The sequence below is a fragment of the Trichosurus vulpecula genome, chromosome 8 (genome assembly GCF_011100635.1).
Source record: "Trichosurus vulpecula isolate mTriVul1 chromosome 8, mTriVul1.pri, whole genome shotgun sequence".
NCBI lineage: Eukaryota > Metazoa > Chordata > Mammalia > Diprotodontia > Phalangeridae > Trichosurus > Trichosurus vulpecula.
In genome coordinates, this window is record NC_050580.1 from 265,814,877 (window position 1) to 265,830,810 (window position 15,934).

General features: G+C 36.8%; 1 protein-coding gene across 3 annotated transcripts in view; it reads left to right on the forward strand.

The window, feature by feature from the left end:
• The window catches only part of SCFD1 (sec1 family domain containing 1), a 118,224-nt gene extending 105,870 nt beyond the window's left edge, over nucleotides 1–12,354 (forward strand). For all 3 annotated transcript variants that reach the window (XM_036735083.1, XM_036735085.1, XM_036735084.1), the window contains 6 exons: nucleotides 2,612–2,665; nucleotides 6,618–6,670; nucleotides 7,927–7,960; nucleotides 8,995–9,060; nucleotides 11,021–11,089; nucleotides 12,116–12,354. In XM_036735083.1, coding sequence (XP_036590978.1) covers nucleotides 2,612–2,665; nucleotides 6,618–6,670; nucleotides 7,927–7,960; nucleotides 8,995–9,060; nucleotides 11,021–11,089; nucleotides 12,116–12,139 — 300 coding nt within the window. In that variant the 3' untranslated portion in view covers nucleotides 12,140–12,354. The remainder of the gene's footprint in view (nucleotides 1–2,611; nucleotides 2,666–6,617; nucleotides 6,671–7,926; nucleotides 7,961–8,994; nucleotides 9,061–11,020; nucleotides 11,090–12,115) is intronic.
• The last annotated feature ends 3,580 nt before the right edge of the window (nucleotides 12,355–15,934 follow it).

The window sequence follows — 15,934 nt, forward strand, 5'->3', positions numbered from 1 at the left end:
TCTTAAAATATGTGAAATATTTAAATACTTTCAAATTTTATCCTTTGAGGGAATAAAAGTGTACCAAAATTATCACTTCTGAAAATGTCTGGTAAATCTTTATTTTTGTTGTTTATTTGAAATTAATATTGATGTCAGAATTTGCATGGGTAAATGGTAAGTCAGGGTTTTGAAGACTCTTGAATAGACTTGAAAGTAGAACACCAGTAGTAAAACCAGTACTTTCCCTTTTTCCATTTAAGCACTTAAATAATGTTTTGATTTTGTACGTTTTGTCACTTAACTGCAACAGACTGTTGAAATATATTCAGAATAGGTATTTGAACATTGCAGTTAGCTTAAGATCTGCTTTTCACAATCTGGGTTCCTCTTTTACCTTGAAGAAATTGTTTTTGCATGAAAGATAATTAATATAATTAAATATAAAGTTTCCCAAAGGGGGATATGAAGACATCAGGCAAGTATCGTCAAATGTAGCTATTAAATTTTATGTTACAAGCCTTTAAGGAAGGTGCTCTTACGATGTGGTCAGAATTGTAATGCTGCCTCATTCTGTTCACAGGTACCCTTGAAACCCTACAAAGAAGCAATTTCTTTTCTTTAAAAATATGTGTTAGTGGGGTGAAAATTAGTGAAAAGAACATTTCCCATGTGTGTAATAACAGTCAGGTACACAGCTTCCATGAGGGCAAGGATCATTCTTATTTATACTGTCTCACCGTGGTAAAAAGAAGGAAAGAATTCTGCGAGATATGTTGTACAATTAGATATGAAATTGCAATCCTGGAATTCTATTGCTTTTTGGTATTCACTTGAACCAGTTTATTTTAAAGTGGACATAACTGCCACATACCTCTCAAAAATGTTATTAGAAAATTGTAGTTTGTACAATATAATTTTAAATGTATTTTATAATGAATTCATCATAGACATCTCCTTAAAAGAAACATATGCCTGCGAATTTTGGGTATTTTAAGATTACAGTAAGTGGTGGCACAGTTACATCTAGGGATTATTAAATCATATTCTAGGCTGCCAGCAGGCATGCACTGTGCCAGGCAGTAAGGCATATTTCGGATAACTAGTAAATAGCAAAGTGCACTGTTTATGTGTTATAGTCAGATTTTCATCGTTCGTATAATCAGAAGGAAGGCATAAATAACAGGCCCAGCTTGGTTATTAAGATCAGTGACCTTCCTCATTGTGACCAGGCTAACTATCATCTATTGATTCTGAAGTGCCAGGAAAGATAGATGAAAGGAAAGATTATGGGCACACACATACACAACCATGTACTTCTACCGAGTCGCTATTAATTTGACAATTCTGATTCAGTATTGCGTAGGTGTTAATGACATGTGAAGTCGTAACATCAAATTATTTTGTTCTTCCTCTGTGTACAGCAGGGCTGTCCAACCTTAGGTTTTTATTGAAACAGTAGACAATATAGTTTGATTTGCCATTTTGGTGAGAGCTCTGCTTCGTTTACTGAAGCATTTATGTAAATTTCTATGCTTGTAGGCAGGCCACGTGAATCGCACTGCGGCCACATTTTGGACAGCCCTGATGTACAGCATAGTACATTTAAGTTATGCCTCCTCTGAATATGGTAGCTCTTAATGGAGTAGGTCTTAACTAGAATGTGCTTCAGAAAGTTCACCTAAAATGGTTTTGTGAATTTTACAGTGTAGGGACAGATGTTTAATCCTTAAAATATATGGTGCAGAATGCTACACTTTAGCAACTACAGCTCTGGAAATACATGCAATCAGCTTGAAGATTTGATGCCCATGTTTATTTACCAAGTTCCTAGCCAATAAAAATATCAGCAGGTAACCAAAGAGCTTTAACTGTATTTGCCTGGGATGATCTCAGAAGTTTTTTTATTTACTGATCTTGAAAAAGAAAACACACATTCTCTATCTGGACAAAGCATCATTTCTTCATTGGCATTTGATTTCAGTAAAAGCAAAATGTTTTATGACATAAGAAAACTAAAGGCCTCTGACTCAGATTGTTATGTTTGTTATCTACTCAGTTCTTCTGAGTGTTCAGATTTTGTTGTAGAAAATCTCAAAGATGGTAAACTTATTTCCAGAACATCCTGTACAGTGCACCCAAAGGAAATGCCAGTTCAAAGCAAAGAAAAACACCACCTCAGTAGGGAATAAATTTTAAATGTCCACAATAGTTATTTAATAAAAATCAAGCACCATAGCATTAAACTTATACAGTATGTATGGTCCTTACATTTAACCAAACGAGATACTTTAAACTTGTGATTTAGAAAGACATTACTGGCCTGATCTTGAATACTTAAGCACTAAAGAGAGCTTTTATGTGAGATTTTGCTAGCAGTGTTTTGTTTTTGTTTTGTTTTTTTAAGGTAAAACTGAATGGTATAACTTGGAATATATTTAGATGAAAAACAAGTATCAATTTTTCAATGATCTGTATGCCTATTCACATGTTATGGTCAGTTACCGTGTCGCTACCCAAAGAGTCTTATGGAATGAACCTAGGGTAACATAACCATCATGTTTTGTGATTTTTTTTAAAAAATTATCTTGCTATCCCAATAATTTAACAAAATCCTTTTTATCTTCCACAGAATCTACCAGTTACTCGCATTCTAGATAGTCTCATGGAAATGAAGTCAAATCCTGTGAGTGCTGTGTAATGGCATAATTACACATTTGTGAAAAAATCAAACTATATCTAATATTATACTTTACTGCATTAGTGACCTCATTCCCAAGGGTACAGATTGCAGCCCGTCTGTGCCTTCTCGTGCTGCGTAATTCTTGTTTTGTCTTCATAAATCCACCGTAGATGATTTACCCAACATGCTGGAGGTCTTCCTAGATCATTTTTCTTGGGCTTCTTTTGGGTTGTCGCTGTGTTGTTCCTTCCTCTTAACTGCATGACTTACCTTCTTTTCAACACACATTATCTAAAATAAGAGGTGATAGCATTGGATAATTGACCTTAAAACAAAACAATTAGCAGAGAGAACTTTGAAAAACTAGGTATATAATAGAAAGTCTTTTAGAGAAACTTACGTGCATATAGTGCTATCCGATTTCCTGTCACATTCAAGGGGTGCCATTCTGCAGGCATCTCTTGAAGCTCCACATTGCTTCTAGGATAAAACAAATTCTTTGGATTTAAAGATCTCCCTTTATAATCTAGTTCCAGCCTGCCATTCTAGGCTTTTTACACATTATTTCCTTCATAGCCTCTATCTGCCACCCAGAGTGGTTCACTTGCTGTTCTGGTGTTCTGCATATACTGCCTTTTCACAGGCTTTGCTCCGTGCCTGGAATGCACTCACTCCTCGCCTCCAGCCATCTGTATTGTCTTTATGCCTCCCTCCAATTATTTTGTATTTACTTATGTGTAGATGTTATTTCCCTGACAGAATGTGATCTTCTTGACAGCAGATTTATTGCAATATATGCAATTTTGCCTCTATATCCCTAGTGTCTAATACATGCTGGGTAGATGCTTGACTGCTTGTTGTTTGGTCTTAACCCAGTTTAAGCATCATACACCCTGACAGGTCTTGGAAAAGTAAGCAAAGTGTATTTATCTAATACTGCTTTTCATGGGAGCATGGAAGTAGAGCTGGAAGGGTTCTCATACCATCCATCATCCTTATTTTTAGGCGAGGATGCTCAGGACAAGGGATTATGTGACCTCCTGATGGTCACCCTGAGATTTGAGCCAAGGCCCTCTTATTCCAAATTGCAGATGTGCCGCCTTTGTGATGATGTCCTTGCAGTCTATACGCTTTGATTATAATACAGTAACTGTGGCTTTTTTTTTTTAACCACAACATGAAAGACCTTATAGACCTTAGGATATCAGGGCTGGAAAATAACCTGCAGGACCATATCTCATTTTCTAATTGAAGAAAGTAAGGATCAGAAACATGGCATGACCCACACAGGGTCACACAGCTGGTTATGGCAGAGCCACATGTTCTTTTTAAAATAGTCCCCCTATAAAATCATCCCTTGAATAAAATGTACATTTATTTCGATTGTGCTTTTCTTCTGAGAACATTTTTTTGACCGCTAGAGAGTTGGTAACAAAAATATTTTGAGTAATGGCAAAATCTTTGTAATAAGTGTGTAGCCATAACTTCCCACCAAAGTTTTCACTCACTTGGATATATAAATCCTAGTAATAATTATTCCAAAGTCAGGCATTAGTGAGCTACTAGGAAAATTGACAAACACTTGCTGCAGTCACACATTAGTTGCTACATGTCCTATTTTTGCTAGAAGAGCTGAAGACATAAAAAGGGTTCCGTTTTCTTATTTTTAAAATAAGGATGCTACGTGACTTTCCTACCTCATGGGGTTGTTTTAAGCATCAAATACTATAATTAATGTAGAGGGAGATCCTATAAAATACAGCATCAATGTAGATAGTAGTATTAATGTTTGCCTTATAGGAAGAGCTGTTAATGATTTGTTTGATAAAGCATGAAATTCAGTTATGCCTTAATGCCATGCAAATTAGAAATCAGAATAACACCGAAAGAAGGCAGACAGCAGGTATTAGAATCTTTAAGGAAATAATGGGCCTATTTTTCATTTTTGTTAAAGATCCCAATTACCATGTGCTGTGTCATCATAATGATGAAAAATGTTGGAATAACTGATGAAAATTGATTATTTTGTTTCATTGGCTGTTTTAAATGACAGAATTGTATGAGTTTTTGGTGTCTTTTTGTGAGATGATGGTACTGCTTGCCCTCTTTATACTTCAAGAATTTTTTTACTGATTTCTGCTATGCTTCACCACTTTCTTCTTTTCAGTTAGATCGAGGCTGTCCAAAATGTGGCCGCAGTGTGATTTATGCATAGAAATTTACATAAATGCTTTAGTAAATGAAGCCAGGCTACCACAGAGCTCTCACTAAAATGGCAAATCAAAATATATTGTCTATCATTTCAATAAAAACCTAAGGTTGTACAGCCCTGAGTTAGGTTGTGGGTCAGATCTTGTTGTGATAAACTCTGAGGGACGATCCAGAGCCTTTGGTTGTACCATAGTATTCTACATTAAACACAGCTCAGCATTAGCTGGAGCTTAGCTGTCATATTAATGTAGAATATTAGAACTGAACAGAACGTGAAAGATTATCTGGTCCAATCTTTCCCTTCATTTAAAGCTGTGCTCTCTCAAAGCTACAGTTTTCTTGCCAATACATTCAGGCCTATTCAGTTCACCAAGTATAGGGTAACTGTGTCTTATATACTGAGACCCAGACAAAGGCAGTCCCCTCACCCTTAACGTGTTCACAGTCTACTGAGGGGGGACTACATGACATGTTCTTGATACCCCTGGGAAAAGTTCTCCAAAGGAAGTGGAGAGAAGGACTCTCATTGTGTAGTGAAAAGAGCTTTGGACTAGAAATCAAGAGACTTGTGTTCTAATCCTAGCTTACGCTTGGTCTCAGTTCCCTTGTCTATAAAATAAGAGGGTTGAAAATCATTTTACCTTTAAGTGCCATTCCACTCTGACTTTTCTTTTTACTCTCATGCTATCCTTTGACCGTGAACCCCGTGGAGTCACTAGTGTCAGGCCCATAGTTTAGGCAGCCCCTATAATCTCAATGACAAGGGGGTCCATTATGAATTCAGCTTGAGCTGTGCTGACAACGCTGAACTTGAGGAAATCAGGGAAAGCAGAGGGACGACACAGGGAGGTGATTAGGGAAGTGTTTGGAGGCAGGGAGTGCCAAAGAACTCTGGTAACTAAATCTAGGACTGAGAGGAGCTGGGGAAAATACTGTAATTTACAGGTGAAGTGTATGAACTAATTCCAAATATATCCAATTCTCTTTTAAAGGCAAAAGAAATTTAATATCAAGTAATTTCCTCATCCAAATGGAACATGAGTATTGAAATAAAATTTTCTCTTACAAAATTCATAGTTCAAAAAATAAATATTTTGTTAGTATGTTGGTGAAAACATCTTATACACTTTCCACAGAATCAATATTTTATGTAGATGTAAGAATTTCATCATTTGATATTAGAAAATTTGAACTGCATTTTGTTTCTATGATAGTAGCAAATCACAAATTTTAATTAAAATCATAGTAAAATTTTAGAATTGATTAGAACCTTAGAGAAGGGTGGTGCCTTGGAGAAAGCATTGTCATCACAAATCTTGAGTTCAGATCTAGCTGCTACTTACTACCTGTGTGACTTGGGTAACTCACTGTGCTTGTTAACCTCATCAGTAAAATAAGGGGACTGAACTAGATGGCCTCTAACTCTGTGGTCATAGGACTCTATGAGATGATTGTCAGTCCCCTTCCTTTTTAGAAGAGGAAGTTGAAGTCACAAGACATTCTCAAGGTCATTCTAGGAATAGTATCTGTCCTGTGTCCCTCCTAGTCCAAAGCTCTGGCCACCACAACACATTGCTTCTTAGTAGTATCAGTTTCAAATACTCTTTGAAGTAGGCTTTTCTTTTTTAATTAGAAATACTTTGCTTAGCAATTACAGATGGAAACTGTAGACCTGTGTTTGTTAGAATATGTATGCTTTGTCCATTTGATGCATTGCTTTAATAAAGTTCCATCTTATTAATAGGAGACTGACGACTACAGATATTTTGATCCCAAAATGCTACGAGGCAGTGACAGGTAAGCTACATTTGACATAAAAATCTGAATTTTTCAAGATTTTTTTAAAAATCATTTTACTTTATTTTTAATACCGTGACGGAATTATGTTTTCATCAGTATAGATATTCCCTCTCTCAATTTCGGTCAAAGACTATCCATTCCTTTCCATAAAGGCGGCTTGCCTTTGCATCTTTTCATTTTTCTAGGTTACTAGTGAAACCTTCAGGCTGCCCCTCCGGTGTCCTTAACTCTGACCCATCTCCTTTTCCTTGATTATACTCCTTATGTTTACATTCCCCCCATAATTTTGAATCTTAGACCACAGTGTTCAGTACATCCTTAGAACATCACCAGAAAAACGGCATCCATATTCAGTCTTATAATAAAGGAAACCAGAAGACACATTGGTTGCTGAATGGGAACATGATTTCTGTGTTCCCAGAGAGGTGGATAAAGGAGTAGATGGGATTGGGTCATCATGTACTCACCACACTCACTGAGCATGGTTTTATGGGACACTTGTTCATACAAACAGCTGCTGGTCCAGTAGATGGAGTCAGGAAGCTACAAGTTCAGAATAGACCTCAGACACTTACGAGCTGTATAACCCTGGCAGCAAGGCACTTAACCTTAGGTTCTTAAATTGTGAAATGATAGTAATAGCCCCTGCCTCCCAGTGCAGGTGGTGTATGATGAAAGTTCATTTTATAGCCTGGTTCACAGGCTATGCATCAGAAGGCTTAGCACTGTAGGTTATCCAGTAGAGAGTGGAAGGACATGCTGGGTATAATTAAACTGCAGTATATTACTTAATAATGATTTTTGTACTAGTGGTGACCTAAGATAAATCATCAAAGACTTTCACGACCTCTATTCCTCTACATACGTGTGTTGACTTTGCCAGTGGAATGTGTAGAGACTATCTCTTTTGTATTTGTATCCCCAGTGTTTAGCACAATGCTTGGCATGAAGTAACCATTTAATGCAGCTTTTTCATTCACTCATACACCACAATATGTTAGCTGCTTCCCAGTTGATAGAATATACTTTGTTTCCAGTTCTTTAACAAAAATGTGGTATTTTTTAAAACTTTCATAATATGTTAAGATATCCCTGAAGAATAAATCCAGGTTCTGACTTACATATTTCCAGACTATACAGTAAAAGGAAAGTAAAAAATGAATTCAATCAATAAATGTTTATTAAGTGTTTGTTTTGTCAGTTCTAAAAACCACAAGGAAGATTTACTCCGCTGTCTTTTTTTTTTTTTCCAGCTCAGTTCCAAGAAACAAAAATCCATTCCAGGAGGTAAGTCATGTAGAATTAAGAATAGTAGAAGAAGCAAAAGGATTTGATCAGTGGTCGGATCTGTCATAAGACACATTAATGTAATTACATTTTGTTGTATGCTTTATTTACAAACAGTCATAGTAGAAGAAGCAAAAGGATTTGATCAGTGGTCGGATCTGTCATAAGACACATTAATGTAATTACATTTTGTTGTATGCTTTATTTACAAACAGTCATTCTCAGTGTTCTAAATCTTACTAAGGCATTAATGAAAACACTAGAAAACAGGGTTCTTGAGATTATTTTTGTAGGAGTTTTATAAAGGGAAGGGAGGGGCTGAAGAAAAGCCTCTTTATAAAATTGTATAATAAACATTTGTAAAGAGATTTTAACCACTTTTTTTTGTGAAAATAAATATGTTGTAGTAAACTACAAGGTTCTTTTTTCTCTACCCAAAAAATAGGTTTACATTTTAAAATGCATTCTAAAAAAACAAACTTAGAAATATGAATGTAAGCTTATTGTTTACTTGAGTAGAACAGGTTTTGTTGATTATAAATATTTATTCTCTACACTCTGTTATACTTCCATACCTTTAGGATCTTTAGATCTTCATGAGTTGATAGCACCGTGATGATGATGCTGCGTTAAACAGCATGGCTGATTTGGTCCCAAGATAGCACACTTATGGTCCATCGCCACGCCTATGTTGAATCCTTTCTAGCTTCTAGTCACCTCCACACCATGATAAGGCTTCAGTGGAGAGAACTCATTATTTGCTGTTAGCTAATTGCAGACTATAATAATTTTTTCCTTTAGTTTCTAAAAATTCAAACTTCATTGTATTTTTTATAGGAAATTATAGTTAAAGTCCACTTAATCATTAAATGGTACTAGATGCATTCTTATATTAATAGGTAACCCTTGCATTAGCATTCCAATTTGGTAACATGTCAAGTCAATCTTAGTGTAGTCTCGGTTTTGTTTCATAGCCCTGCTCTCAATGCATACATTCTATTTAACTTACTTTTTATTTTATGTTTACATTCCAGGCAATTGTTTTTGTAGTAGGAGGAGGCAACTACATTGAATATCAAAATCTTGTTGACTACATAAAGGTATATTTTAGTCATTTTTATTTTACTTAGTCATTTCATAGTCCTGAATAAGTTCTCAGGTTTTTAAAAATCTTGCAATTCCCAAGGATCCCTTTATCACCAAATATCCCCGCCCCCCCCCCGAAAAATGGGGGTGAGGGATACTAACTGGTTTTCACCTATTCAAGAATGGTCAAGAAGAGAGAGGTAGCAGGAAAATGGACACAGGTGACATTAGAAAAGACAGTGGTAACAGAAGGAAAGCATTGCACAAATGGTGTTTTTGTCCCTCTGTATGGAACAGCTCTTTAGAGAGTGCTTTAGTTTAGCTCTCTGAGACTCCCTCCTCTACCAACTTCCTAACTCCTCAAAACCTTTGAATATCTTGGTGAATCAGCCTTACATGGTAAGAATTACCAACCTCCAAGTAGCAAAATCTTATAATCAAAATGGACAACAAACAAAGGTTTGTGGTAGGTAATACTGCCGAACTTTAGTGTGGCTTGCTGAAGCCATAATGGAACATCAGTAGCTTAATGCTTCTGGAAAACCTGAGTAATGCCAGTTTTTCCTCTGCTTTCTGGGTGTGAGTACACATGTGCATTTATTTACCTGAATTGGCTTTAAACAAATCTGGTTTGTGCAAAGTATCATATTCTGTAAGTACACACCACATAATTAAGAAAATAGTCTATAATCGCGTGTGCCGCATTTTTACTTTTTAGACACAATTAGTGCAGTCTGTGGATTGTAGATTTTCCATGACCTTCCCTGGAAGTAAAAGTGCTGCTCTCCTTTGTGTTATATTGTAAGCCATCGTTTTATTCCTACTTCTGGATGGACTAGAACATAGAGTGTTGGAGCTGGAAGTGTCCTTAAAGATAAACTACTCTAAGCTCCGCTTTGCAGGTGAAGAAACTTAGCCCCCAGAGAGGTTAAGTGATACTGCGTAATGTCACTGAGCATTTTGAAAGTAGAGCCAGAAGTAAGGGAGGATCAAATGTGTTGTCAGACACTTCCCAGCTCCATGACGCTGGGCAAGTCACTTAATCTCTCCCCTTTTTCCCCAGCATCTCCCCCCTCATCTGTCAAATGTCCCAAGGTTATGAGGATGAAACAAGAAAATATTTGTAAAGTGCTTTATAAACCTCCCAGAGAACCAGATCCCTCTTTATCAATAATCTCGTTTTGATGAGGGACACGATAAATATTTTCAAGTCCAAAGAAGCCTGATTGCTCATGCTCTTTCCAGCGATGCCTGAGAAATTATCAGAACACTTCCATAAAAGACCCAAAGGAAATTTTAGAGTTTTGTAGTGGAGCATCTGAGTTCTCACAAAGGCCATTAGTGAAATCACCAAAAATATTATCTGAATGTAAAGACTAAGAAAAGGTATCATTGATAATTTAATATGTAAATTCTACCTTTGAATGCAACCAGGTCCTAAAACTTTATTCAAATAAATACCTACTTTTATATGTTGATCTCAAAATTGTAAATGAGTTATTGTAGCTATAAGTTAATTCCCAAATTTTAGCATGTGTGAGTTAATAATAAGATAAACTAATTGTATGCCCAAATAAAATGAAATATAGTTCTCCCCCTTGGGAAAAATACTGAATCTGCTTTACTTACCATTTGGGTGTTCTTTAATTGGGAAGCAACAGTAAAAGAACAGAGACCCCAGACCAGATTTCCTGAACATAGGTAAAACATTTCACCTTCTCTGAGCCTGAGTTTCATCATATGTCAGATGAAAGATTTAAACTAGGTAATCTTTTATGAAAATTCTTAAATTACATCCAGCTTTAGGAATAAACACGTGCATATAAGAATTAGATTTCTTTTCTTTATTTTAAAAACTCTCGTGAAGTTAGTCTTCTATATAAGAGAAATTCATTACCAGTAGCATAAAATACCTCTTGGTAAGTGTGTTCTTCATATTATCTGAGCTCTCCTTGACTGTTCTCTTTTTCGTAGGGCAAACAAGGCAAACATGTCTTATATGGCTGCAGCGAGCTTTTCAATGCTTCGCAGTTTATAAAACAGGTAAAGTTTTATGCTGCAGCTAATTTTCTAACTTAGTTATCAGACTACCACCCTTTTTTAAGGACTTGTTCAGCTGGGTTGACTGAAAGAAACTAAAGTACATAGTTATATTGATAGTAACAGACTCTGGGATTTGAGGTAAGCTAGGCAGATTTCTGTTTCGTTGTTTCTGTTGGTGAGGTGCTTACGTTTCTGACTTTACCAAGCTTGCCATTCTGCCCTCTATATTTTACTTCTGAGCAAACTCATCCCTGAGAAAGTTGTTTCTTCCTAAAGGTTGCATTGCAAGATAATGGGCCCGCTGAAGCTTACATTTCTGAATGACTCCTCCCTGCTGGGTTTCACCACATCTTTAGTGCTTATTTGCTAAGAATTTTGCCTTTCTAAAGTATGCCTGAGTTACTGACATGACTGATCAGGGAAGACCAGTGGCTATTCATACTCAAACATTGAGTCATATTCAAAACTAAATTCAAGATGAATAAAGAAAAGTATGTTTTCACACAGTGCAAATCTATACACTTTCACCTTGAATTTGTGTGAATATTTTTAGCTAGGAGGTACAATGGTTAGAGTACTAGGCCTGGAGTCAAGAAGACTTGAGTTTCAAATCAGGCCTCAGACATTTTCTAGCAGTATGACTCTGGGAAAGTCACCTAACTAGCCCCTTTCTACCTTTGATGATAATAATGGGACCTTCCTCTCAGAGTTGTGAGAATTAAAGGCAATCTCTGTAAAAGTGTTCAACATAAGGGCTTCCCACCTAGTATATACTTAATAAATGCTTATTTCTTTATTTCCTAGTCTGAAGATTGCCCTTTTCATAATCTGAATTTGAATAGAATGACATTTTTTATGACTATAGGTACTGTGCTATATGTTCTCTAAATGAACAGTAGTAAACAACACTGGTATATAATTTATGGTGAGATTGGGGATTTAAACTCATTTTTTCTACTCATTGTTTTAGTGATGAAACCAAGACTTTAAAATGACTAATAGACTGCTGGTTTGTTTTCTCCCAAGCTGTCCTTACTTGGACAGAAGTAGCCCAGAAGAACCTCAATACCTGAATCCACTTGGAGCTTGGACAAAGTGTAAAAAAAGTCAGAAGAGCCAGATGCCTCCCTGTCAATAACTTGTCTGTCATAGCATTGAAACTTATATCGTTCCATTAATTTGATAATTTTTAACAGAATACTGTACTTAATATAATGTATACTGATTTAAAAATATTTCAGAAATAAACCTTTAAAGCCATGTTATCTCTGTTGTATATGAAAAATGTCTTTAAAGAAAAGATTCTGTTTAAATACATTGTGGTTATGGACTTTACTTAATTTGCTCACCTCATCACCCACTGTGGCTGCTTTAAAGCTTCCTCATAGGTGTTTATTTGCTCTCCTGTGGGCAGGGAACGCAGGGTTTATTGGTAAAATATAACATAGGTACAGATAAACAGAGTATAATTGGTAAAGGAAGAAAATAGTAACAACTAAGGAGATGAATCACAGACGATGACACTTGAGCTCAGCCTGGAAGAAGAAGGAATTCATTTTGAGGTAGGAGGGGACAACGTATGCAGAGTGACAGGAGAAGGAATAGCAGATTCTAGAAAAGCTAGTTTAATTTGGCTTGAACGTAAAGTGCATGGAAGGCAATGATTCTGTGTAATAAAGGTGAATATGGAGAGAACTACAGGTTGGCCATGCTGAAGAATTTCTTTTATCTTTGAAGTATTATGTTTTTTGAGTGATATAGCCAGACTTGGATCTTAGGAAGATTATTTAAGTAGCTCTGAGAAGGACAGGCTGGAAAAGGGAGGCTGTTGCAGTATAGTCTGAGAAAGATAATGAGGTCCTGAATTCTGAAGGTGGCAGCCGGGTTATTGAAGAGATGGATGGAAGACGTTTCATGGAGGGAGACTCAAGGCAGAGGAGGTTAGGGAAAACAGCATCAGCACACTCTGGACATCTGGAAAGCAGACTGCAGGGTTCAGAAGAAGGGTGAAATGCCATGTCCTGAAATCCTGTAGGGAAAATTAGCCTAGAAAGGATACTTTGGGGATGAGAAGAAAAAAATGGAAGTTGTCCCAAGAGCTGGATGTGCAGCGAGAGTGAGGAAATCAAGGATAATACTGATGTGAGCCTGAGTCAGTAACTGATAACCCAAAGTTCTTGAAAAGAATTTTCATTTTTTCTGTACTTTAAATGGGTGTCTGCTGAAAAGCAAGTGAGAGTAGTTGGAGACAGTGCTGATGGACAGCTCCACCGACCTGATTACAGTGATTGTTCCAAGCTAAGAACTCAATTTTTATATCCTCTCCCAGTGGCCAACTAAAAGAGAAGTTCTGTGGTAATCAGAGGACATGACAGGTAAAGCCTGACATTTATAATCGTAACAATTAGCATTTTCATGAAGTTTTTATGTATAATCTACATCAAAGGGGTCAGACACAAAGTCCATGAGCCACATGTAGCCCGAAACACTCCCAAGCACCCCCAGATTAAAATGTAATTGGAAAATATTTAACTAAAAACCAACAAAAACAGGTACGACATTTTAAAATTAGTTCTGTGTGCAGCCCAGAGAGGGCCTTATGTGAAGATTTCTTGTTCAGCCTTTTAGTTTCAGTTGTGTCTGACTATCAGTGACCCCCTTTGGGGCTTTCTTGGCAGACACTGGAATGGTTTGCCATTTCTTTCTCCAGCACATTTTACAGATGAGGAAACTGAGGCAAACGGTGAAGTGACTTGCCCAGGGTCACGCAGCTAGTGTGTCGAGGCCAGATTTAAATTCATGAAGATGAGCCTTGCTGACTCCAAATTTGGCATTCTACCCACTGTGTCACCTAGATGCCCATGTGCAGATTAGTGGCCCCCTTTTTTTAAAGAAAATTTTTATTTATTTTTAACAACCTTTTTAAATTTTGAGTTCCAAATTCTCTTCCTGCCACCCACCAAAAAGGCAAGCAGTGTATCAATTAGACATGAAATCCTGCAAAACATTTCCCTGTTAGCCATGTTACCATAAAGAAATTAAGTGAATTATACTTCGGTTATTCACTCAAAGTTCCCCAGTTCTCTCTGGAGGTCAATGGCATTTTTTCATTGTGAGTCCTTTGGAATAATCGCCATTATTGTATTGATCAGAGGAGCCGCGTCTTTCACAGTTACCACTTCAGTATTGCTGTTACTGTACACAACCGTCTCCCGTTTCACTTCACTTTGTATCAGTTCTTCTAGGTCTTGGCATGTTTTTTCTGAAAACCCCCTTCGTCATTTCTTACAGCACAATAGTACTCAATCACAGGGGCAGATAGGTGGCTCAGCGGAGAGAGTGGTAGGCTAGAGTCAGAGTTTAAATCCAGCCTCAAATACTGTGTGACCCTGGACAAGTCACTTAACTTGCCCTGTTAGCCTCAGTTTTCTCATCTGCAAAATGAGTTACCCTAAATGGGATCATGAAGAGTTGGACCCAACTGAAACAATTGAACACCACCACTCAGTCACACAGCCATTCCCCAGTGGATGGGCATCCCCTCAATTTCCAATTTTTTGCCACCACAAAAAAAAAAAAAAGCTGCTATAAGTATTTTTGTATATGGATCCTTTTTCTTTGATTTCTAGTAGTGGTATTACTGGGTTAAAGGGTATGCACAGTTTTATAGCCCTTTTGGCATAGTTCCAAGTTGTTCTCTGTAATGATTGAATCAGTTCACAACTCCACCAGCAATCCATCAGTATATCCATTTTCTCCCATCTCCTCCAGCATTTGTCATTTCTGTCAGGTATGAGCTGGTACCTCAGAGTTGTTTTAATTTGCATTTCTCTAATCAGTACTGGTTTAGAACATTTTTCATGTGACTGTAGATAGTTTTGATTTCTTATTTTTAAAACTGCCTGTTCATATCATTTGACTTTATCAGTTGGAGAGTGGCTCTTATTTTTATAAATTTGACTCCGTTCCATATATATTTGTGAAATAATATGTTTATCAAAGAAACTTGCTATAAAAAATTTTGCTATTTGTCAGATTGATATTACTTCATTACTATATTTTAGAAAAATGTAATTAATTATCTGTTTTAATTAGGTCTATTTTTGCTTTTGCTTTATCTGAGATGATTGCTACCCCTGCCTTTTTTACTTCTGCTGAAGTGTAATAGATTCTGTGTATGTCTTTTTCAAGTGTGTCTCTTATGAAAATGTATTGTTGGATTCTGCTTTCTAATTCATTCTGCTATCTGTTTTATGGGTGAGTTCAACCCATTCACATTCACAGTTATGATTACTGTGTTTTGCCTTCTGTCTTATTTTCTTCTGTTTATCTTTCTCCTTTATCTTGTCCCTCCTCAAAGGCCACTGCCTCTCTTAATCTTCCCTTCCTGTCTCCCTATTATGTAAGATAGATTTCTATACCCAACTGAGTGTGTCTTTATATTCTTCCCTCTTTAAACCAATTCCAGTGAGAGTGGGATTCAAGTATTGCCTGTTACCATCACCCCCCCCCCCATTTTCCTCTCCATTACTAAAGCTTTTCTTTGCTCACCTTTTATGTAAGACAATTTTCCCTATTCTACCTCTCTCTTCCCCCGTCTCCCAGAGCATCCCTCATTCTCACCCCTTCCTTCGTCTCCCTTTGGAGATCATCCCAATACAAATGACTCACACTCATGTGCGCCCCCTCCCCCCATGTAGACTACTTCTAACTACCCTAATGATAAAGTTCTTAAGGGTTGCATGTGTCATCTTCCTAACAGCTGAATGTTATTGAGTCCCTTATGATTACTCTTCCATGTTTAGTTTTTTGTTTCTCTTGAGTCTTGCTTGAGTGTCAGATTCT